This window comes from Gallinula chloropus (genome assembly GCF_964237585.1).
Source record: "Gallinula chloropus genome assembly, chromosome: 11".
NCBI lineage: Eukaryota > Metazoa > Chordata > Aves > Gruiformes > Rallidae > Gallinula > Gallinula chloropus.
The window spans coordinates 395742-419394 of record NC_140096.1 but is presented as its reverse complement, the minus strand read 5'-3'; the positions used below and the strand labels follow the sequence as shown (position 1 = coordinate 419394).

Genomic DNA, 23653 nt, shown 5'->3' with positions numbered 1-23653 from the left:
GTCAGCCCCAGTGCAGGATGCTGATCGTGCAGGCAGGAGATGCAGCATCAGAGGGGGTTCAGATTCATGGAATTGTAGGGGTTGGAAGGGACCTCCAGAGATCATTGAGTCCAACCCCCCTGCCAAAGCAGGGTCACTAGGACAGGTCATAGTGGTAGGCATCTAGATGGGTCTTGAATCTCTCCAGAGAAGGAGACTCCACGACCCCCCAGGGCAGCCTGTCCCAGGGCTCTGTCACCCTCACTGTGAAGAAGTTCTTCTGTATACTGGATAACCAGGAGAGAGGGCTGGTACAGAGGTGATGGGCTGCAGGCTTTGTGTGGCATCTTCCCCTGTGCTGTTGCTTGTCAGCAACACCCAGCTGCTGGACCAAGCTTTTCTAAAGGGTTGATGATCTGGTACCTTGCCTGGGGCCAGAAGAGCAACACTTCTGCTCCCAGAAATCCCAATAAACTCTTTGTTGTATTAATTATAACTCAGGGCAGCCCCAAGTCTGCCCAGGATCTGTAGCTGCTTTGGAAAAATGTCCTTTACCTTTTTTTAAGAGCTAGCATGCCTCTCAGTGCTGCTGCAGTAACAGAGAGAAGGTGAAGGGTGGCAGAAATAAGAAATTTCTGAGAAACGTCCTTAGAATTTGCCTCTGAGTCATCGCCACATTGGCAGGGAAAGCTGATGAAGACAAAATATCTCTGCAGGTCTTACCGCCTGAAACAGACCCAGAATTGGGAGGATGTGCCAGGTGAACACATCCAACCCCCTAAGACAGATCTCACTGCACCCTGCAGAGCTGAAAAACTATGGTTATGGAACTGGTACAACAGGCCCTCCTCCAAAGGGCGTCACGTGAGAGCAGCCCCCAATGCTCCAGCAGCCCTGAGGAGCCCCAGGGGGCCCGTCCCTACCCCACAGCTTACACGCTGAGCACCGTCAGGCACAGTAAGTGGATTAGCAAAACCACTGGAAGAGGCGGGGAAGACGTGGCACTAGGCCCTAAGCTGGTGTGGCACCTGTTTGTGTGAGGGCCGTGCCCTGATAGATGGTAACTCGGGTGAAGCCCAGGCTCTCCCTGCTGTGTATCTACCCAGCCGCCTTCGCGCGGCAGCCCGAGGCAGGCTTCCTGGCAGAGGAGAGCCGGGCTTGCGGCTGGGGCAGACGCAGCGAGACACAGCAGCCAGCTGCTGGGTAGTTACAGCGCCGAGAGCCTGGAGGGGCAGCGGCAGCACGCCATGGCAGTGCCCACGCCGTGGCAGGGGTGGGGAGGTGGTGCAGTCCCACACCAGCATTCAAGGATGTTCCAGGCTCCTCGTTCTCTCCAGAGCTTGAGGGTACCCCGCTGTCCCCGCTCTGCAGGACAGGGCACTGCCCGCCCCCATTGCCCCCAGAGCACTGGGTAGGATCCATCTCTCATGCTGGTGAGATGGGGATTGCAGTTATTCCTGGCCCCTGCTTGTGCCATCTGTCCATTCCCCGAACATCCCTGCAGATCTGTGTCTTAGCAGGTTAATTTAATAAGAGGCTGCTTTATTGTTGCTGGCTGCGGGGATGGCATAGAGCAGCTGAGGCCACGGACATCGCAGAGCTGCTCTGGCAGCAATCAGATCCTGCCCAGACGCTGATCTGGGAGGTTTGTTTTGCTGAAAGAGGGCAAACCTTCCTGGGAACGGCACCGAGGGCCAAGCCCTGAGCCCCTCTCCTAGGCAGGAGCCAGGGGGAAAGTGGCAGCAGAGATTAAATGAGGCCTTTGACCCGGGATGTGCTGCACCTCCCTGGGATGGGATGGAGGTGAGGTGGTGATAGCGAGGGAGCGGTGCTGTCAGCAGGTGCCCTGTGTGGCCGGCTCAGCACTCACTTGGCCTTTTATGGCAGAAGCAGCTATTCCCCTGTGGAGTTTCAAACCCTTTTACATCACCGGCTATTTTTGTGGCTCCAAGTACCCGGCAGCGTACAAGGCGATGAAATAACTGCACAGACTCTGAAACAAAGGGCACAACTCGCCTTAAGGACAAGGAACAGTCAGGTGTGCTTTGGGATCAGCCTTTTTCCTTTCTGTTGGCTGCAGACGTGTAAGGCCAGGTCTCAAGTTGGGAAATAAATCTCCAGGAATCTAAACCGACACTGAGTAAGCACCAAGGACCCGGAGGAAGAAAATACAGGTTCCCAACCCTGCCTTGGGCTGTCCACTCAGCTCTGGAGGGAGGCATCGTGTTAAGTCTCATTGCACCCGTTTTTTTACTTCCACTCGCCCCATGGCTGTGCTCTTTGCCCCATCCCTCTCCCTTAGTCATTCCTCCACCCACCGCACACATGATGGACCTGCAGCGCCACAGAGACACGCGTAGCATGAACCTAAGTGACCGTGTAATCTCATTATTGTCACCCTCAGCCCCCCTTGCCCCTTTCCGCCCTCCCCCTGTTTGTCACTGTGGCTGATTGTGTCATGGTTGAAATTAGCTGGGAAGCTCCTCCGCAAGCGACTGCGTTTCTCCCTTATCCTGGGCACCTTGAGTGCATTAGGTACTTTGCAACTATTTGTGATGTATAATAGGGTTGCAGTAGGAGGCAGCCTGTTTTAATGCTCATCTTTTGCATTTTCAAGCTGATTCACCAGCCACATGAGTATCTTCCATCCTGGCATTTCGACTTCATGCCAGCAATTCACTTGACAAGACAATTTTGGAGGCAATGGCAAGGAAGGAGAGTGGTTGTTACTTACATCTAATAAAGAGTGACTCAATTTTGGTGTAAATGATTTAAGATTTCTTCTGGTGACTGAAAGTCTTCACTGAGCTCCCCCCATAACTCTAGAACCATAGGATCGTATGGGTTGGAATGGGCCTCAAAGGTCATGTAGTTCCAACCCATCTGCCAGGGGCAGGGACACCCTCACTAGCCCAGGGTGCCCAGAACACCATCCAACCTGGCCTTGACCCCTGCCAGGGATCCAGGGATTTCCACAAACTCTCTGAGCAACCTGTGCCAGGGTTTCAGCACCCTCACAGGGAAGGATTTCTTCCTAATGTCTAATGTAAACCTGCCCTCTTCCAGCTTGAAGCCATTCCCCTCGTCCTGTGGTGAACAGCCCCTCTCCCCTTTAAGTACCGGGAGGCTGTAGCCGGGTCTCCCTGGAGCCTTCCCCAGGCTGACCAAGCCCAACTCTCTCAGCCTGTCTCCACAGGAGAGGTGCTCCAGCCCCCGATCATCTCTGTGGCCTCTGGACTCACTCCAGCAGCTCCATGTCTTTCCCGTACGTACTTTATGGATAGAAAGTGACTAAAATAACGCTATTTGCTAGACCAGCTGCGAGCAGAGCCGCCCCACAGCGTTTTATCTGCATCTCTGGGTGATGCTCAACCTCAACCAGGCACCTCTCTAGGGCCCGCCGAGGCACGGGAGGGACACGGCGCAGGCAGGTGGGTGCCACACGGGCAGGTGACGGGCTTGCAGCCCGGCTGCGTGACACGCAGAGGAGAGGGAGGCAGCCGCCCCCTGCGCGGCGCACAGGCCGCGGGAGCGGCAGAGCGACGGCCGCGCTCAAAGGCGGGCCGGGCCTGGGAACGCCTCCCGCGCGCCAGCCGACCCGGCGCTGAGGCGCGCGCGGAAGGGAACGGCCGCTGACCGCTCCCAGCCAGCCACCTCCTCCTACCGGCCAGGGGCACTGGCCGCCGGGGAGGCGCCGGGGAGGCGGGTGGGTGGGTGGCTGCGCCGCGGCGCCGAGCCCGGCGGCCGGTCCCTTGCTGACACCTGCTGCCGGGCGGAGGCGCCGAGGGCGCCCGAGCGGCCCGGCCACCGCGGGCTCCGCGCCGGGCCCCAGGGTGGGGCTTTTCCCGCGACGGGCTCCGAGGGAAAGAGAACGGGAGGGCACCCCGCGGGGACGTCCGGCCCTCCGGGGCCCGGCGTGCAGGGACCCCCCGGCCCCCGGCCCGGCTCCGCCGCGGCGCCCGGGGTCTGCCGAGCCCACAGCGCGAGGCGGGGAGCGCCCCGCTCCCGCCGCAGCGCTTAAAGCCGCCCCCTGCGCGGCGGGCGCACCGCGCAGCCCGTGACGCAGCCCGTGACGCAGCACGCCGCGGGGCGTGCCTCAGCCCGCAGCGCCGGGCTCCGCGCCGGAAGTGACCGGTGAAAGCGGCGGGGAGGGGCGCGCCTCCGGGTGCCGCAGCATAACCCTTCCGGGCGGGGGCGGCCGCTGCCGGGCGGTTCCCGCGGCCGAGGCGCGGCGGGATGGAGTGAGGCGCGGCGGTGAGGAGCGGGGCGGCGGCGAGGAGCGGGGCGGCGGGGCCGGGCCGGGCCGGGCCGCGCGCTAACGGCGTTCTCCCTTCCTCCCCTCAGGACGGCGCGGGAGCAGCGGGGCCTCGCCCTTCTCCTCAGGCGGGCCGGAGCTATGAGAGGGCCGCGCTGCCGCCTGCCCTAGGCCCGGGCCGCGGCGGCGGGCCCGGCGGGGGAGCGGCGAACGGCTGCGGGGCCCGATGCGGGAGTACAAGGTGGTGGTGCTGGGCAGCGGGGGGGTGGGGAAGTCCGCCCTGACGGTGCAGTTCGTCACCGGGACCTTCATCGAGAAGTACGACCCCACCATCGAGGACTTCTACCGCAAGGAGATCGAGGTGGACTCGTCCCCCTCGGTGCTGGAGATCCTGGACACGGCGGGCACCGAGCAGTTCGCCTCCATGCGCGACCTCTACATCAAGAACGGGCAGGGCTTCATCCTGGTCTACAGCCTGGTCAACCAGCAGTCCTTCCAGGTAACCTCGCCCGGGCGCTGGGCGGGGGAGGCGGCTGCCCCCAGCTCTTCCCCCGCCACCGCCCTCCCCTCTCCCGAGGCGTCGCTGCAGCCCGGGGGCAGGCGCGGGGCCGAGGCGGGTGGGGGTCCGGGGTTAGCCGCGGCGGGCTGTGTGCGTACGGGCCCTTTATCCCCGAGGGGGCAAAAGTGGAAATGTCCCGCTTGAAAGTGCGTTTACCGGCCCTGCTTCCTGATGGGAAGCTGCTTGCTTCGCAGGTACTTATCAGGGTGCCACCATTGTTAAGTCCCACGCAGTGCTGGAGAACAATGACCCGCTCACACTTCCCCCATAGAAGCCTTTTGGCAATCCCCTTTCATGAAGAAATCGCTCAATATTAAAATCGAGACTTCCTATTTTTTTCTACCCCCCCCTCCTTCAGCTGCATGTTTCTTCAGTTGGTTTTGAGGAGAGTCTCATTGTTCTGCCGTTGTGACTTGTTAAGTAAACTGCTATTTTCCCCCCCCTCCCCCACAAATATATTCCTGCCCAGAATAAGCCTGATGCTTTCACAGCGTAGGTGGTGCACTAGAGAGGGGAGAGAAGCGAGCCACATGTGATAGAGAATTTGTGGGTCTGGATTTCATTTCTACTATAAAACTCTACAAAAATTGGAAGTGTCTCAGCCAGTAACTAGTCTAAGCTGCCTCTAGAAGTGAGGCTTTATTTGTGGGAAATGAGTGGATTTAGCAGCACTGCATGCAGCACAGGGATTTGCAACTACTGCGTTGGCTTCAGTTGCTGAGTTGGGTGTATTCCAGCTGCTTGGCAAAACCTTGCACACCCCCACTGAAGCAGTGTGTTTGCTTCTGCTGAAGGCTAAACTTTATCTTAGCAGAGGCCTCAAAATAGCCTGAGTACAAGCTGAAGACCTACTTCCTTTGGAAAACAACAGCAGTGACACTGGGAAGCTTCTCCCCTTGTTTTCACTTATTTTGGGGACCATCCAATCCCCATTATTGGGGAACTGGACCTGCAGTTAGTAATCCACCCTGTTAATATTTAATTGTTCTTGTCTGTCTATAGAGTGTTTACTCTGAAGCCCACAGGTGTAAACCACTCTGCAGTTCCTTTATGCAGTGGTAACTTCAAACACCTGAATTGCTTTGTCTCTGAACTATGCAAGAATTTGTAGGACTCAGTAGCACTGATAGTAACTTAAAACACTCAGGGGGCAGGGGAGGCTGACTCAGACTTTCAAGTGTAAACTCTGCTGTTAGCTCAGACTTGAATAAATGCATCTCTAGGTAATAAAATCTCTTTACAGCATCTAATTTGGTTACTTACATGTGATTAAATGTGTTCACAATGAATTATTCTAAGCATTCCAGGAGTGAGAGGACTTTATTTAAATTACTAGCTTTCTCATGCTGCAAACAGCACAAGATTCCTGATGGTTCTGTAATGGCATGCTGCTGCTAGTGCTTCAGCTTGTTAGACTTGAGAGGATTTCTTCAAAAAAAACCTGAAATCAGCTTTCAAAGCAGCCACACTGTATGTTCCTCTGAATCAAAAGTCTCTCTGGGAGTACACTACTTGCTTTCTGTTTGTAGGTGCAGGTATATTTTATATAAATGCATAAGCATTTCATCAGACAAGAAAGTGCTTCTATTAAAGGAGGGTAGTCTATCTGCTCAGAGTTGTAGATCCACGTGAATTTGAGAAGTCTTCTGATGTGTTTTGAGTGTTTTGTTGCATGTGAGGGTTATTTAAAATGTACTTCTGTAGTGGCTAAATAGCAATTTCCTGTGATTACTTACACATACTAACCAGTGGGATTGTTTGCTCAGGACATCAAGCCGATGAGGGACCAGATTGTCCGGGTGAAGAGATACGAGAAGGTTCCTCTGATCCTAGTGGGGAATAAAGTGGATCTGGAGTCCGAGAGGGAGGTCTTATCTGCAGAAGGCAGAGCCCTGGCTCAGGAGTGGGGCTGTCCCTTCATGGAGACGTCAGCCAAGAGCAAAACCATGGTGGATGAACTGTTTGCTGAGATCGTCAGGCAAATGAACTATGCCTCCCTGCCTGAGAAACAAGATCAGTGTTGTACAACTTGCATCGTCCAGTGAGAGAAACTCAGAAAAACCTCAGTCATGGCCATACAGAGCAGGTTGGTGGAACAGTCACTAACTGAGGTGCATAAACATGCTGTTGGAGGTAGCAGATAAAAGTGTGACATGGAGTCTGAAGTTAAGTAGGCAAACCTGGAGGTAGCCTTCCTCCGAAAGAGATGGAAGCTTCTGTGTTCAGTTGCACACAATTACTTGAGTCAAATGGACTTCTTGCATTACTTCAGTAGGGTTAGTCAGGGAACACTGCATTTACTTGCAGTAATTGTACAATGAGACAAGGTGTATGATCTCATCTGCACCTGTTCTGACTGTCTGTGCAGCATTTGACATTACATTATCCTTAATAACACTCTGTGGTGTGGCAGTTATCTGAATTATTTTCAAATAATGGGAATTACCTTGGAGTTCAGTGGGATTGTTGTGACCAAGTTTCCCTGAGAAGACTTTGAGTTTGTTTAAAAGAAAATAAAAATATCTGTGGCACAGAAACTGAATGTACTTGGAGTACATTTCTGCTTTATCAGTGGAATGAGGTGTGAGGAGTGGCTTGTGGCTCATGTTCTAGTCAAGGACACGTGCGAAGGGCTCCTGGTCGTGCACCTGCAGAGCAGAGAGCTGTAAAATGGCTCCCAATGCTCTTTCCTTTCCCAGTGACTCATGAGAGGTGTGGCAAGAGCGCCGTGTTCAGAGGGGCCTCTATAGTGCTTCCCCTGTCTTGAGTATTGCTTTGATTATTTTTTTATTATTATTTTCCCCAACAAGAACAGCTCCTCCTGGCCTTTGATGTGCCTAGTGGTCTCTTTCAGTACCTTTCTCCCTCATTGTGTAGTTGTACCTACACCTCCCCTGCGTGCAGCTGCACTGTCATCCCTGTGTGAGGTGACTCAGGATCCCCCCTCTCCTCCTCTTCCTTGTAGCCATTACAGGTCTGGTTTCACCATTGCCTTCAATCCATATTACTGGGAAGGGCACTGCTATATCATCAGTGCACTCTGTGTGCAGTCAGTTGGTCTGTCAGACCTTCAGCTGTCTGTTGCACCTGCCTGGCAAACCTTTTGTTGTGATCTCTTGAGTGCAGGGATGAGGGAGGACATGAAAATTCAGGGGGAAGAACTGCCCCTCTTGACAGCAGCACCGAGTGAGGCTTCAGCTCTGCCTGCCATGTCAGTAACTCTTGCTTGAGTCAAAGGAGCTTTTTGTGTCTGAGTGACAAGAGGGAAAATACATTATTACATGGAAGCTTTGGACTGTGTATCCCCTTTAATCTTGAGTGCAAGGTCAGAGAGTGAAGTCTTGAAGCTTGTCTTTGAGATTGTTATCAAGTGCTTTGTGAATGTAGAATTTTAGACACTCATGACCCTAGGACTGTCATACTAAAGATAATATGTGATGGCTTTATCTCCAGTTCTGAAATAAGGAGAGGCTGCTGTCACCATGCAAGAGGTGTGTGTAAGTTCAAGACTTGCTTGCTGAAAGGCAAGGAAACTGCTTATATTGGAGCAGAAAAAAGTACAAATAAAGTCCTTGTTACACTAATCCCTAACACATGCAGAGCCTTATAGGGTTATAGGAAGGAGTAAATCAAAAGAATTACTGCCTTTTTTTTTTATGGGGTGCTGCAGGGTTAATATCTTGAATCACACACAGTAATGTCATGCTTCAGCTATTTCCAAAGCAGCTTCACAAATGTATGTATGTGAACTTGAAGTACTGTGGCAATCCCCTGGGCTACTAGTGGTTCCTCTTGTGTGGGCTGCAGTCTTCCACAATCAGGCCTTTGATCCATGAAGTTTATGCTTCCAGAATTGGTTACTTCTAAGGGGGGGCTGCTTTGTAACCTGGCTGCTTCTGGATTTAGTTTAATCTTAAAGGGGAAATTGAGGCAGGGGCAGGGCTCTATGCTATTCATTTGAGTCATAACTCATGTCTAGATTTGATGAGTTTCCTAAGCATGTTTTTGCTTCAGAACATCTGTATTCTTACACCTTTTTGATCTCCTGAGACAGAGGATCCTGAGCTCTTGCGATACAGATTCCCTTTCCTCTGTTCTGCCTGGCTCTTGGTGTCACATCAAACCTCTAGCAGCTAAATACTTCCTTGCCCCTTCTGCACAGTGCAGTCTCATCACCTGTGCTAAACAAGTAAGTTTCCTTCCTGAGCAGCTTCCTGTGCAGTCCAGATCTCACCGTGGCTGGAGGCTCTTCTCATACTCCTCCTGGCTCTTCACAGGCTTTATGCTCAGTATCTTTTTATTTCAGCCTCACACTTCTGTGATTGTTTCTTCTTCCTGGCTCCCACTCTGTCCTTGTTCTTTGATTGAGTAGGTGTGGGTTCTCATTAACTTTGTGATAAGCCTTTACTGCTTGATAATTTGTGTGTGATGTGCTCTGGTGTAGGAGAGCTGCTGATGGTGTCTCGTGATAGCTGTAATCAGCTCTGTAATTCTTCTGCTTATCTGTGATCCAGGGAACAATGACAGCTTCTGAAACATCTGCTCTAGCAGTGACCCCTCCTAGGTAAAGTGAAACTGAGGAAATGGAACCAGCTTTTTGAAAAACTGTGTAGGAAGTGGGCTGAAGCTAAGTTGTCCTAGCATCTCCTCATCATCTTAGAGCTCTGTGACCTGTCTCTGTCCAGGAGTTGTCTTGAGTCTGGCTGGGTTAGTTCAGAGTGAAGGAAGGGTGTAGAAACACCTGGTGTGTCTACAGTTCTGATGGAGAAACCAATGGGAGGGGTGGGGGTGGATTATATGCTCAACCTGTTTTTATGTAAGGCTGTTTCAGTGCCAGTTTAATGAGCAGGTACCACTTAGCTCTTTTTGGTACTGATACCTCAAGCTGACTGGCAAGTATGATGCTGTGTAGGGTCTTTCATGACACTCGTAAGTAGCGCTCGCTTGCATGGCTGTCCTGTCAGCCACCTCTGGTGAAATGAAGGCTGGAACATAACTACATAATCAGGATGACCCCTAGTTCTTTTTAAAGGTGTCATCTTTAAAGTATGGCACCTGTTACAGTGCTGGTGCTAGAGGTGTTCTGTAGAGATACTAATGGGGTTGGAAACACCTTACTTTTGGGGTGAAAGATGGATGCTGATTAGTGATTCCTATCCCCTCTGTTCATGAATAACTGATACTAGCATGTGTTGAAGGAAGAGTACCCTGCTCTAAGGATAAAAATTGAAAGTATGCTGTCTTCTGGCCTGTGCAACACAGATAAATAGATCCTACTGGATGGTCTTAACACCCCACTCTCTCCTGCCTGCTTGCAGAAGAGAATGGAGTATGCTATAGGAATTTCATGGGCACGTGAAGCCACAGGAGGTACTGTGTGGTGCTAGTTGCAGTAACAAAGCCCAAGTTAAATGGAAATATGACAAATCTGCATTGGAAGGTCCCTAACCTCAATTACAAGGGTGCTGGGAAGAGCATGTGGAGGAAAATTACTGTTACTTTCTCTGCTTGCTCTTTTCTTTTCCCCAGCAATTCTTTGCTGGTCACAGCCCTGGATGCTGGAGTTAGGTGAAGTTTTGGGGTGGATCTGACTTTTGTAGGGTAAGGAGCTGCAGTGGAGCAGCTGTGCTCTAAGCAAAGGTAAAGCTGTTAAGCACATCTAATACATCCCTGTTAGAAGCAAAATGTTTGCTGTTTGGATGGTACAGGGACCATCCCCCATCTAAAACTTGTGGTTCAGCAGCAGTGTGGGGACACACAAGCACATGCTGACAAGGCTGGGTGAGAATTACTGTTAGCTGGCAAACAGGCAGGCAAAGCCTGGCTCTGCTCCTGTCAGTGCAGGAGTACTGCTCCTGAATGTTGGGGTGACCAGTTGTTAGTCAAGAAGGGGAACCCAGACTCTGAGTGACACTGTTAACTGAGAGCAGATCAACAGATGAGAAGCAATGGTACAATAGGAACCACAAAATCCTGACTCCTACAGAAATTACTCCAGGAACAGAGAAGACTCATCAAAACCCCTGCCTCAGTGAAGTGGGTGCACATGAAGGACAGGTTTCTACAGGCTTTTAGGGTGTCTCTGAAGATAAATCTTGTGAAGTGCTTGCAAGTGATCAGAGGTATTGGTTATATTGGTACCACTGCTTAGACTCCTGTGCTTGATTGACAAGTGTCACACAGTTCTGTCCCTGCTGAGGCTGAATCTCAGGAGTGCTAAGGGGGTGTTTAGTAGTAATTCAGAGGATCTGAATGCTGGGAACTCAGATGTCAAAACTGAATTAATTGCCTCATCTACCTGTTCCCAGAACTTGTGCAGAAAAGCTCTTGCCTCATGTCACAGGGTGATGTAGTGCATCCTCACACCAGTGCAGAGCCTAGTGTGTGTCTCTGTACACCAGAACTTACCTTCCCTTGCTGTCTGACAACCTGAGAAGCAAGTTAGTGTCTCACAGGGGCAGCTGCTACAAAGTTTATAGCAGTAAGATGGTACCTGCTTGCCTCTTGTATGGGGGGACTTGGGGGAGAACTTCAAGGATGCAGCTGTGTACAGCAGTGCTTCGGGGCTCAGTAGGGAAGACTAGGTGTTCAGCACTGTAGGAGGAGCTGAGCTCGCTTCGAATGTCTATTGAATGTGGCTTTCACTAGTTATTTTGTTTAAATTGCAGATAAAACTCAGAGGAAACTTGCACAGATGCTGCTTTGGAGAACTTTCAGCCCAGGTTGCAGAGCTGAGCCTTGGTAAACCTGTCTCTATTACAGCACATTGCCATACATCAAAGTGCGTAAGGTTGGTGGCCTCCAGGATCCACACACCTCAACCAGAATGCTTAGCATGTTTACCATAAGTTTAAAAGTCTGTTCTTTATCTATCAGTCCTTTTATAGCTTTCTAAGTTCATATAATGGCTAATATGCAAGAGTTCATTTTTAATATTTTAATTGATTTCTTTAATCAATTTCTGAACTTGTATTTATTAAATACTTAAACTCAGTATTACCTACTCAATGCCTTTTAAAAGAAGAGAGTTTTAATGGAGAATAAATTGAGCCTTAAACAAATGGTTACTTCTGTATATTACCTCGCATCAGTGCTTATTTCTATTTGCAAAGTCTTCTTCTACAATGTAGCTGGTCATTCTCTGAGACTTTGTGTTTACGTGTGACAGTGTCATGAGAAGATACTGAAGGCACCTCTGTTGTAGGGATGTAGTATCCCTTTTCTTGGCCGATGCAGCCGTGATGTGTTTGTAACTGGTCTGATCTGACAATAGGGGTTACTTGGAACGGGATGTAAAGTCTCCAGCTGATGCTTCTTATCTTGCAGTTGTGGGTTTCTTAAAGTCATTTAGTCAAAAATGACAATTGTAGCATTGAAAAATGGCAGCACACTTTTCCTTCTACTGAGTTTCGAAAACTTGCTTGTTTACAAACAGCTTCTTTATGCCTTTGAAAAGGGATAATGTATCCTTCAAAATGGGCTGTATGCCTAGTCAGTCAGCTCAGCTTTGCCTGGCACATTAAGAGACATCTAGTAGACCTCTGCACATGTAAATCTAATGCAAATAAGATCACTTTACATTTTATAGTTCCTAATATTTGTCTTTCTGAATAATATTTTAAAGCAATATTTGTTAAAGTTTTTTCTTGCACTGTCACAAATTGCTTTTTAGTTTGTTGGTTTTTTTCCCAATAAACACGTTTAAGATTAGAGACAAGTTGGTGTAACAAGGGGAAAAGCACCTGCTGTCAGTGATACTAACTGCAAGCGTGCTTTGAACAGCCATTGCCTTCCTTATTGTTTACCTGATCAACATTTTCTCTGAATACTTGAAAATTTTAACAATAACACAGGTATAAAGAGCAGAATGAAAATGTACAAAGAACAGATGAAATCTTTTGTTCAGTTTTATTAACATGTTGCATACATGACAGCTTTTTCTAGCAGTGGTTTCAAATGTGTGGAAACTTTTTTTTTTGCAGAAATTTAATAACTGCAGCTCACCTACTGCACCAAAGTTCTAGGTTTTTAGGAGCCCAGCTTTAGTCATTTGAACATGCTTCTAGAAATGTACATTCTTTCCCTGTAATAGCTAAATAACTTTGAGAAAAGCTCCAGTAAAAGCAGTGATGGATATATGAGGTTAAGCAGTTTGAAACTCACGAATTGTATTGTGGATGATGGCATTTAAAACAATAAAAGATCACCGGTACAGTATCTCAACATTAATGTGTTTTATTGGTAATAATGCAGGCTGACTTTGCAGTGTTAGCAAAAATAAAGATTCTGAGTCTACATCCAGTGTTGAATTTGAATCTTTAAAAGAAGAAGACACCAGGTTTTCTGCTTGGGTATCGAAACAGCTGATTTACTTTGGTTTTTTCCTGTGGGGTTACTTGAAATTTTTTTTTTTCCCCCTGTTTTGTACAAACTTTATAAAGAGGCTGAGGCTAATACTTAGGTTTGCACTTTAATTATCAGAATTAAACCAAACCTTGTATTCAAAGTAGATTTTTTTCAGTGGTGGTTGTTGATCTTTCTTGTAGGTTGTAAGGAAGTAATAGGAAATAATTCATAAAGATCTTAGCTTTCCTTTGTCTAAGGGGGGGAGAAGTTGGTTAATATTAATCAGTGGTTCATTCCTATGGGTAGTTATCAAACCAGTGTTCATTTCCATTGACCTCAGCACAAAAAAAAAAGGAAAAAGATAAAAAAAAAAACTTAAACTTGAACTAGCTTAGAGTGACAGGACTGGGAAAACAAGAGATGGTTTCTTCAGCACACTTTGGGGGGAAAAAGGGACCAAAAGTTATTTTAGGCTTCCTCAATAGATTGCATGTGAAGTTGCTTATTAGAGTAAGAGGCTAATAATAAATGCAATATGTATTGTCTTTACTATGGCATCTGTTTAGGAGTTGTTCAAATCACTGCAGTAGGGCTCTACAAATAAAAATGTAACCTAACATCATGTATCTAATGTACTGTATCTTTATCAGTGATAGGTGAAATCTGGAATAACAAGTGCAAAAATGGAACAATTACCTATAATGCTTTGTAAAAAGTTTTTTCCAGTAGAATTCATTCTTGTCATTTTGTAAGACAACCCTACAGTCCACCTGTTTGTAACTTTTTTAATAAAATAGATACCTGTATTACCAAACTGGGGTGACTAGTCTGTGTGCAATCTTTTCTTCTAGAGTGGGCTGATGTGACAAGCTGCCTCTGTTGGGTTTTTTTTCTTTGGGTTTTTTCTTTCTTCCCAGCTGAGAGTGCCCAAAGCAACTTGATAACAAGTAAAATCCTTGAGTTTTCCAAGTCAGTGAATGTCACCTGGTGTCTAACAGAATTTTCTTCCTCAGGACCTATGGTCTTGATACTGACCTTTAATATTTTAATGTTGCACTTGTAACTAAAGCAGTTAATGTAAAATGCAATTTAAACTTTAGAAATCTTGCTACCTTTGTCACCTTCAGTCCTCAGTGATGTGTCAATAGGCTGAGCTACCAGGCATGTTTACCACCCTTCCTCCAGCTACAACGGTGTTAGCCTGATCTCAAAGGTAAGGTTCTGTGGTGTTTGTTCTCCCTCCTCACGCTTCTCTGAGTTTCCACCTTGGGAAGGGGAAGAAAGGCAGACTGCCTTTTAAGGGATCTTGGAGGAAACATGCAGTTCCCTTAACCTCCTCACCAGGAGGTTCCCACCTGTGTCGGTGAGGGGTGAGGGTGGAGAGTGACCTGTTTTGGACTTTGACATTTAAAAGAAATCATAACTGAGCAATAATATTCACAGTTCCTTGTGGCACTTGGTGTAACTAATCAAGCTGCTGCTCCTTCCCTCTCAGTAGGCTGGAATGTGGGTGCAAGTGCAGGCTGGGCATCCCTGTGACTTTACACCTCTGGCTTGTCTCAAAGGGATGGTGCAGCATAGCCTGTGTTGGGGGTCTTAAGGAAGCGTGCAAGATTTATGGTTAAAGACACTCTCTTTCACAAGTCTTGGTGCTGAAAGTGCTGCACCAATGGCTGAGCAGTGTCCTTTGTAAAACAGGGCTGACACTGCTGTGTTTGAACCCCACCTCGGTGTCTTTGGGACTGTGTATGTAGGGCTTCACAGACAGCCTTTGCTATGGTTTAGTGGTTCCTGCTATCAGAGTGCACGGGCCCTGCAGTAACCTCCCCAACCTCCTACTTCCCCTTTGCAGCCAGAGGACAGGTACATCTGCCCAGCGTGTTTGGAGAGCAGGAGCTAACCACAGCTCAGACTGGAGGACTCTTCCCCATGTAGCACAGGTGAGACATAAATGAATCTAACAAGGACAGAGCTGGGCTTTGCAGCTGGGCTGGCTGTGCTTGGGTATGAACCACCAGGCACATGAACCCTGCTATGGGGACAGCTCTAGGAGGAAGTACATGAGATACCCATTGTGGGTGGAGGGTGAACCGCCGGCCACACCTTGTGTGGAGCAGTACACTGTTATCTGCCCTAATGGGCTTGACTGTAATTACAGTTTGAAGCTCTGTGGAAGTGTCTCGTCTTAATTAAAATGAGATAGGGGTTCTAAAACAGTATCTGTTGACCTGTTTTAAGTTATCTCTGCTGAAAAGTCAGCAGTCCTGGTTTGCTGGTAGACGCTTTGGTTTAGTGAGTCACTGGGCGCTTACGCAGCAGCTGGAGGAAGCGTGTGTGGAGCTACTGTAGCTGTGGGCAAGATCTGTCACAGGGTCAGGTGTCCCTGTCCTCTGAGCTCTGTGAAAGTGAAATAATGTGGCTTGGGTTTGGGGGTTTTTAAGTAGCTGCTTTTATCTCTGCCTGGTCAGTACAGCTGTGAGAAGAGAAGATGATGGACACTGAGCTGCAAATCAGCAGCAGCGCTGTTCAATTCAGAGGTCAAATCCTACTGGTAGTAGTTTGTTGGCTCTGCTGAGGGCAGCATTGAGCTTAGGATAGCAGGCCAGCAGTGCCACAGTTCCATGACAAGATTGTAGGGCATAAAATTTGTTTTCCAGTGTCTTTAGTACAGAATCAACTTACTTGTCTCTGGTGCTCGATCAAAGCTGAGATTCTCTTCAAGTCCCTCCGAAAAAGTCAGGAGCAATAACTGCAGAAACTGATGGGGAAAGATCTTTCATGCTGCAGGAGGCTGTAAAATCCTCACTGATGGGCAGCCCTTGCTATTTATGTTTGGTTTGTGATGTGGTTTGTTCCTTGGTGTTCTCCTGCTTCTGAGTGGGCTGGCACAGCTCTCTAACAGTGACTTACTTCCTCTAAGTCTTATTTCCAGCAGTTAGGCTTGCGTGGGACTTGAGATGCCTGCTGGAGTTACTGGGTCGCTTCACTCATTCCTGCCTCAGAATGAAAGGGGTAGTTGCAGCAGTTGCCTCCTGGGAGCGTGATGGGGCAGGCTCTGCTGTACCTGCAATCAGATGCATTGTGGAATAATTTTGAAGTTGGACTCCTTGCATGACAATAAGTGGGCTAGAACCTAAAAACCAAAGGTAAACATTCAGAGTTATGAAAAGCATTAATCTCTTTGGTACGTCTGTGATACTGTGATGTAATTGGTTCAGTCTTAGACTTACACTTCTACTTGAAGGTATAACTGATAAATGACCACAGCAGTTGGTTTTCTGGGAATTTTCAAGTTATTTTAATTTTCCCCCTTTTTTCCTGCCTCTAGGCTTAGTTCATCCAGCTTCATGTCCTCAGAAGATCTGCCTTGACATTAGATTTAAATTATCTGGTTGGTGTGGAAAAGGGCAAATATATTTGCTATTTGTGACGTTCCTTGAGGGCTGTTTGTCCTTTGGGAACTGGCAGATAGGATGAGTAGCCAGCAGCTTGGGATTCATACCAGCACTGTAACAGGCCTTAGACCCCTTTTTCTTAAAAGCAAATTAATATTGACCCTATAATCAGTAACCATACCCACTGGGGGAACACAAGAAGTACTTGTACACTGACTTTTCAGTGAAGCTGATCCATTTTGGAAAAGCAGGAAAGGCTCTCAGGGAGCAGCTGGAGCGAGTGGCCTTCCCTGGAGCTGGTAGGAAGTTCTCAGAGCCAGCACTGGATAACCACTGCTGGAGGAAGGAGCGTGTGTGGCACGTGTAGCTCCTGCCTCTGTGTGCTGGGTTGTCCTGTGTGAGCTCCTGCAGTCCCTCCCTGCCCCGTACCTCTGTGACCACAGGCACGTTACTGGTCCTGGCACCAGTTTACGTTTGATGTTCCAGCAGTTAGTGTGGCCTTGCCAAATGCTTCGTGTCGAATCTGTGATGTGGATGGGGTTTATAATAGGTTAGAAGAAAGACTTCAGCTTCAGGGCCTGTCCAGTGTCAGAGCGTGGTTAGAAGTACCTCGGAGCCCTCCTCTGTTGCCTCCCTTGGGCTGTCCAAGCCGCTTCTCTGTCAGCGCTGTTTCATCTCAGGCCCAAAATTAGTAATTTAGAAAGGTTTCGTGGATGTCCCCCTGAAACCTCAGGGCAGTCATGGTGTAGGAATGTTTCCTGTTCTTTGAAACAGTCTGTTTTGTAGCTACCACCATCTGCCAGCACGCCCAGGAAGAGGAGCTGTGAGACGGGGACTACCGCTGATCGCTACAAAAGTACCGAGCTGCAGCTTCAGATGGGTGCTGCCCTGCTGTCCTCTACTGCCTGCTCTGGAGAATGGCTTCGACACAGCTGCAGCTCTGTTTTGAGCTATATAACTGGAATTTGGTTGGCCTTGGTAGGACTGAAGTGTGATAAGGGTCTTTTGAGGAAAAACAGAAGGAAAAGAAGGGAGTAGGAAAAGGGAGGCTGTCTGGAAGTGAAACTTGTTATCAAAATTCAGGATCACTGTATGGTGAGATGGGTCTGATCCTATGGCTTGGAGGCAGATGGAGAACACACGCATTTCTTTGTCTAGATGTAATCGAGGTGTACTCAGAGGTAGTTGTCTTGAGCCAGGAGTGAAGCCACGTCTGCCCTGAAAACAAGCAATAGGTCCTTGGATCTCCTTTTCACTAGGATTCAGTCTCCTCACCCAGCAATGCAGACTTGATTTGGCTGCTTCCTCAGATGAAGCCTTTGGCTGTAGGAGCCTTCCTGATGACGCTCAGCAAAGGTCTTCCCCATCCTGGCCTTTTAATGCCCTTCTGAAGTGTTGCTGCTCCTCCTGGTCTTGTAATTCTTAGTTGTCAGAGCTGTGTGAGCAGAAGAGCAGATGCTGCCCACCTGTCATTCAGATTTCTGTGGTTAGGGTCTGTGTCTCTTCTTGGGGCACAACCTAGGACAGATCTGCACATGACTCCTGGAGAGCTGTAGGGAGGCAGATTGGTTTCAGTTCCTGTCAGTGCTCCCTAGGACAGCGAGCTGGGGCATGCAGAGACCTCATCACAGGACTGCAGGATTGCAGGTAAGTTCCTTTCCTCCTCTTGGTGTGACTGCTGAATGACAGGTATGCTTACATCACCTTTTCACACTTGAATCAAATTAAGGACAGCGTGTGTAAGTCCTGTGCTTTGTACCACCACATGGCTGTAGTGAGCTGCATCTCCCTAGCCAGGAACAGCTGAATGTGAAGAGATGCCCATGTTGCTGGAGGCATCAGTGCTCCTTTGGCTTGAGACATTCTTGAGGCTTCTTCTGCACAAATTGCTTTCTTGTGTCTTTGAAGCGATCAGTTTGAATTAAACATCTCTGAGTGCTTTTTATCCACTTGTGCCAACAACAGAGTGCAACTGGCATATTAAAAATGAGATAATGTCTTCTGGATAATACCAGAGCCAGGCTATTAGTTAGGTTTCTTTTATAGCTTGTGCCATCATCATTTGCATTTGCTTACAGCAAACTGCCTTCTCCAGTGTCTGGTAATGGGTTTTACATAGCATAGCCTGAAAAAGGAAGAAAAGTCAGCAATATACATCGAGGCACAATAGTGTGTGTGTGTTACTGCTGTCCCTGCAAACCAAACTGTCACCTCTGTTTGTCACTGGGCACAACCATGGTGAGAGGGAGTGAGGCGGCAGAGGTCTGGTTCATCCCCAACAACAGCCTTTGGAGTGGGGCTGTGCCCTGCCCTGGAAACCCCACCAGGCTGCACTGCCTTCAAACGGAAGAGAAGGGCAAGACTTCTCTGGTTCAGGACTCCAGGAGCACGGTGTGACTATATTACATCTTAATAGGATGTCAAAGAAATATCCTTGCACTTACAGTTTGTTTGTCTGTGGGGTGCCTGGAGTCGCAGCAGTGTTTGGAGTCAGGTTGGTTGTGGTTTCCTCCCCTGCCAGTACAGGTAGGGAAAAAGAGCCCTTTACCTCAGCTGCTGAATCTGAAACGATACAACCACAAGGCTAAGGCTTGGTGTGACTCTGCTTCCTCAAGCATCAGAAACTGCCACCTAAAAATTAAAAAAAGCATTAGTGACTGACACTTCGTTTGGCTCAGTGCTCAGACTGCTGAGCATGTGGCTTTCTTTTTCTCCTGTTACTGTAACCAGGTCCAGGAGGTGAAGCAGCACCACGCTTCTCACCGTGCCAGGGTCACGCTCTGCTCCCACACACGGTGCCTGCAAGCTGCACTCACCTCAGCTCTGCTGGTTTTGATGGGATGCTCCATACAAGCCAGCTGCCCACACACCACCCGAACAAACCCCTCCCCAAGCCCCCCCATCCCTGGTTATCTCCTAATCCATCCCAGCTGAACACCGATGCACACCATTTGTGTAGCTAGTGTGTCACCCTGCCATCACCTGCACTGGAACCACCACCTGGCATGAGGCTGTCAGAGGGGGCCCAACTCTTCTTTAAACTTGTCTTCATTTCCAGCCCAGCTCACTTCCAGGGATGTTCAGGTCACGTCTCCCATCAGTGTCCAGAGGAGGAGCTGCTCCCCTCCTGTGGCAGCTGAGCTACTAACGCTGCCCAACTCCGGGTGTCTGTGGAGCTGCTCTGGGTGAATGGCTGGTGACACTGTGGTGCCATGGGTGCAGCTCCTGGTGGGAAGGCGAGCGAGGTGAGGAGGCGCCACAGCAGGAGTTTACTGGGTAGGAATGGGGCAAACTGGAGAGAAAAATACTGCTGCAGAGGGTCACTTTCTGGTATCAAAGTGCTGGCCAGAGAAGCCCGATCCTGCAGCTGGAAGCTGATGGGCAACATCCACCTAAACACAAAATAAAAAATGCACTAATTTCCACTTTCCCAGCAACTACTTATGAGTCATGAGTTTCAGAACAGGGATGTCAGACTATTTAGTTGATGGTTGGTGAGCAAAATGTGATGGAAATGCAAATGTGTCATTGTTTATTATATTGGGTAAATAGGACAGTTCTGGATCAGAAGTGTGTAGAAGGGCAGGACTTGGCTTGTGGAGATGTGCTCAAGATGTAATAAAGCTTGTGAAGTCAGTGAGATGTGATGGTCATCATTAAAGGTTTAAAGCAGGACCGAGTATGCCTGGAACCCTAACAGACTTCTGAGTTATTCCCAGCTTTTCCAGCCTGCTCCAGTGTTTCTCCTGCCCCACAGTTTAAGGGTCTTTCCTAGGGCCTAACTCGGGTCTCCCCTGCAATTTCCAGAAATCTTTTTGTTTTCCCACTAGCCAATCCACCCCCCTGGAATGGTCCTGCATGTATCAGGAGACCGCTGTGCCCTCTTCCTTCTCCTTTTAAGCTAAAATACTCCATTCTTTCAGGCCTTGTTTTTTTGAAAATAGCTTTTTGGGGGATATTTCATAAAAAACAATGAAAGGAATAAGCACCTGAGCCAGGACCCCAGCTGAGTGTGAAACTATTCCTTTGGGTGTGGCAGCAGGAATGTTGTATGCACCCTCCTCTGGAAAGAAATGTCCTTGTTTGGCAGTGTTGATGCCATGCCTTGGGTTCATCAGCCAGCTGCTGATACGCCTCTCGTGTGCTGCTCAGGACTTTGGCTGTGCCTGAGAGGCCGTGGTGCTCACTGGCCCTGCAGCTGGGAGGGTTAGGGCTGGGTTAGACATGAATGTGCCTGTTCTCCCACAGACCAAAGTCCACCTAGGTGGGTCCCTGTCTCCAGCAGCTCCAGTAGTAAATGCCTTGAGAGTGAACAACACGATGAGCATTTCTCCTTCTCAGCAATGAGCTGGGTATGGGTTCTTGCCTTTTGGACTGTGGTGTTTTAAATCCCCTGGCAGGTCTTTATTCCGTGTTTTTATCCACCTGCCTTTGTCTCCTTTTTCTCTAAGCTGAATTTGGAGATAAACATGGCAAAAGGCACCATACAGCAGCGTGCAGAGCTGCAGTGATGCCAAGGGAGCATGTTCGCCTCTTCTCTGCCAGTTTGCTTTCTCAGAGCCAGTTCCTCAGGAGCAACTTGGGGCAGGGACCAGGAAAGTTTGGGCCATTTCCTTGCCCATCCCCAAGGCCCAAAGTGAGCTCTCTTTGGGGGAAGGGCGGCTGAACTAGCTCGCTGCCCGGTGCGGGTGGCTCACGGCTTCGGGAGGCTCCGCAGAGCGTAGCGGCAGTGACTCAGCTCCCTGTCAGACATCCTGTGGGCTGCCCCTGCTGCTGGGTCAACGGGGGACAAGTGAGCAAACGCTAAAGACCAGTGGGAAAGTTCACCTTGGAAAACGGGTGGCGGGCTTGGGGAGGAAGGAAACTCATTTCTTGCTCCACTTGGTTCATCCTGGCAAACATCAGGGTGTTTGAGAGGCTGAAGAAGACCCTGATTCCAGGCAATACCCTCCAGCCATGAGGAGAACCAGAGTCCTCACAGGGAGAGTTGGTGCAAGGCAGGATGGTGGTAGCAGGCTTGAAAGTACTGAAAATCAGGGGATGAGCCAGCTGAGCAAACAGCCCTGGAGCATCTCATGGTGCTGCTCAGGCCCCATCACGCTCCTGTGCTGCTGCTTGGGGTGCCCCCCTGCCTGCTGCTACGGCAGCGCTGGCCCGGCAGCTTTCCTGCGCTTTCCCAGAGCAATGTCACGTTATTCCTGGAGCCTGCAGATGAGGAGGACAAACGTGCCTGGCTGGAGGTTGGCACTGACAGTCTGGGAGCCAGGATTGCCCCTCCTGGGACACCCGTGTGTGCTGCTTCAGCCAGTCCCAAAGCTGCCTGCAGAAGAAGGAAGGTGAGTGGGGATGAAATGAGTCTCTTGTTCAATGAGGCTCTGGAGCAGCTCTCAGCAATAATTCCAGTGTCCCAAGCGGGCTTTGCTTCTCCCACATCTCTTCTGGCTGTCCCTTACTTTCCTACCCTGAAAAAGTCCTTGTTTGATGATCCTGGCTCCACACTGTCTGTACGATGCCTCTGCAAGATAGCTGGAGGTCCTGATTAACCCAACACAGTCCCCTTGCTTCATGTCATGGTAGTGAAAATCCTGCTTTTCTTCTACCTGTAACGCCTCTGGCTTCTAATAGGATCAACAGAGCCCAGGGTCGGTGTCCCCAGCACACCAGAAAACCTGTTGCAGGGAAGTTCAGCTTCTTCCAGGGTTTGGGGACTTCTTTATTGCACCCCCATGCATCCTTCCTGCTGGCCCAGTGCTCCCAGTGTCACCACAGCAGAGCCATCCCCGTGATGTTCACAGGAGTGCTGCTCTTCTCCTTGATGCCCATCAACATCTGACAGCACGAACATTTAAAACTGCAGTGAGATAATGCACTGACCCCCCCAAGACAGTTTGGGAGTGACACCACCCTTCTACCGTGCCACAAAGAGCTCAGACCCCGGGCAAGGGCAGCACTGGAAGGCTGGTCCTGGGCCACAGTGCCCGCACGCGCGGTAGAGCCGGCCCCTCCGGCCGCTGGCAGAAGATGAGCTCAGCTACTTTGTGGAGAAGATTCATGTGGAAAAGCAGATCTGCTTTAACTTCCATGCTTCTCTTTTGTCCTGGTTAGTAGGAGACTAACAAGTTTTTCTGTAGCTAAAGAGCTCTCTGTCTTTCCTCTCTGCAGCCCAGATGACAAGCTGTGTGTATGCCCTGATAGGCTCTGTCCTGATATCCCCAGGCATATTTGGGAAGTGTAAGAGAGACCACATCAAATGGCCTGGAGTGACTTGCAGTGGATGTGCTAGTGGAAACCAGGAAGGAAACAATGAGCAGAATCTCTGCAGCACTTAACATGGCTTTTTCATTTGCTGGGGTGTGTTTCCATCTGTCTGTGTCCTGCAGGATCACTCATGGTTCTAGGATTCTATGGTTGCAGATTTTTCCAGCAGCAGCAGTGATAACAATATCCTACAACGGTCCAGCACCTGCCTTTGGCACTGCTCGGGGCATTTATTTCTGCAGGCAGGGGCTCCTGCCCCAACGCTGCCCTCCTCGAAATGCTCAGCGAGGGGAACTGCGGGGCAAGAGTGACCAGAGAGGTCAGGCAGCTCACAGTGTCCCTGCGGTAGCCGGGGCAGAGCAGCAGTGTGGTGCAAGCCCAGGCACCCGCCACGCCATGGGCAAGCTGCTCCTGGCAGCCTGGCTGAGCTCCAGGCAAACTGAGGGTGGTGGCTGGATGTGCTGCTGTGTGAGGATGTGGGCTTGTCAGGTGTGGAACAGCAACCAGGTTGTCTCAAAGCTTTGTGAGACTTGACTAAGCTGCTAAACCAGGGTGCCAGCCAGGAAATAGCAGCAGATCCTCCTCTGCCTCCCTGGGAAGAACTCCTACTTGGTTGGAAGGTCAGCGGGAAACACTTCCCGGGCTCTGGAGAAGTGCCTCTGTCCATCTGCCCGGCCACACACACCTGCTCAGTGGGTAGGACCTGCCCTGCCCACTGGCCTGTTCGTGCACCGTAACCAGAGCAGCGCAAAGCGATGCTTGCTGCTCAGTGAGCTGCAAGAGAGCTGCCCAGCCCTTCCCTGACCCTGTGGTACAAAGCATGGGCTCTCTCTGCCCTTGCACTGCTCAGCACTGGCTGTA

At 49.6% G+C, this 23653-nt stretch overlaps 1 protein-coding gene across 1 annotated transcript; it reads left to right on the top strand.

Annotated features, from left to right (window-relative positions):
* Positions 1 to 4460: 4460 nt before the first annotated feature.
* RAP2C (RAP2C, member of RAS oncogene family) lies at positions 4461 to 13947 on the top strand (the record flags this gene model as incomplete). The annotated part of the gene is made up of 3 exons (XM_084269162.1): positions 4461 to 4733; positions 6560 to 6879; positions 11462 to 13947. The coding sequence occupies 2 exons, from the start codon at positions 4461 to 4463 to the stop codon at positions 6836 to 6838; spliced, it is 552 nt and encodes a 183-aa protein (XP_084125288.1). The 3' UTR covers positions 6839 to 6879; positions 11462 to 13947.
* Between the last annotated feature and the right edge of the window lie 9706 nt (positions 13948 to 23653).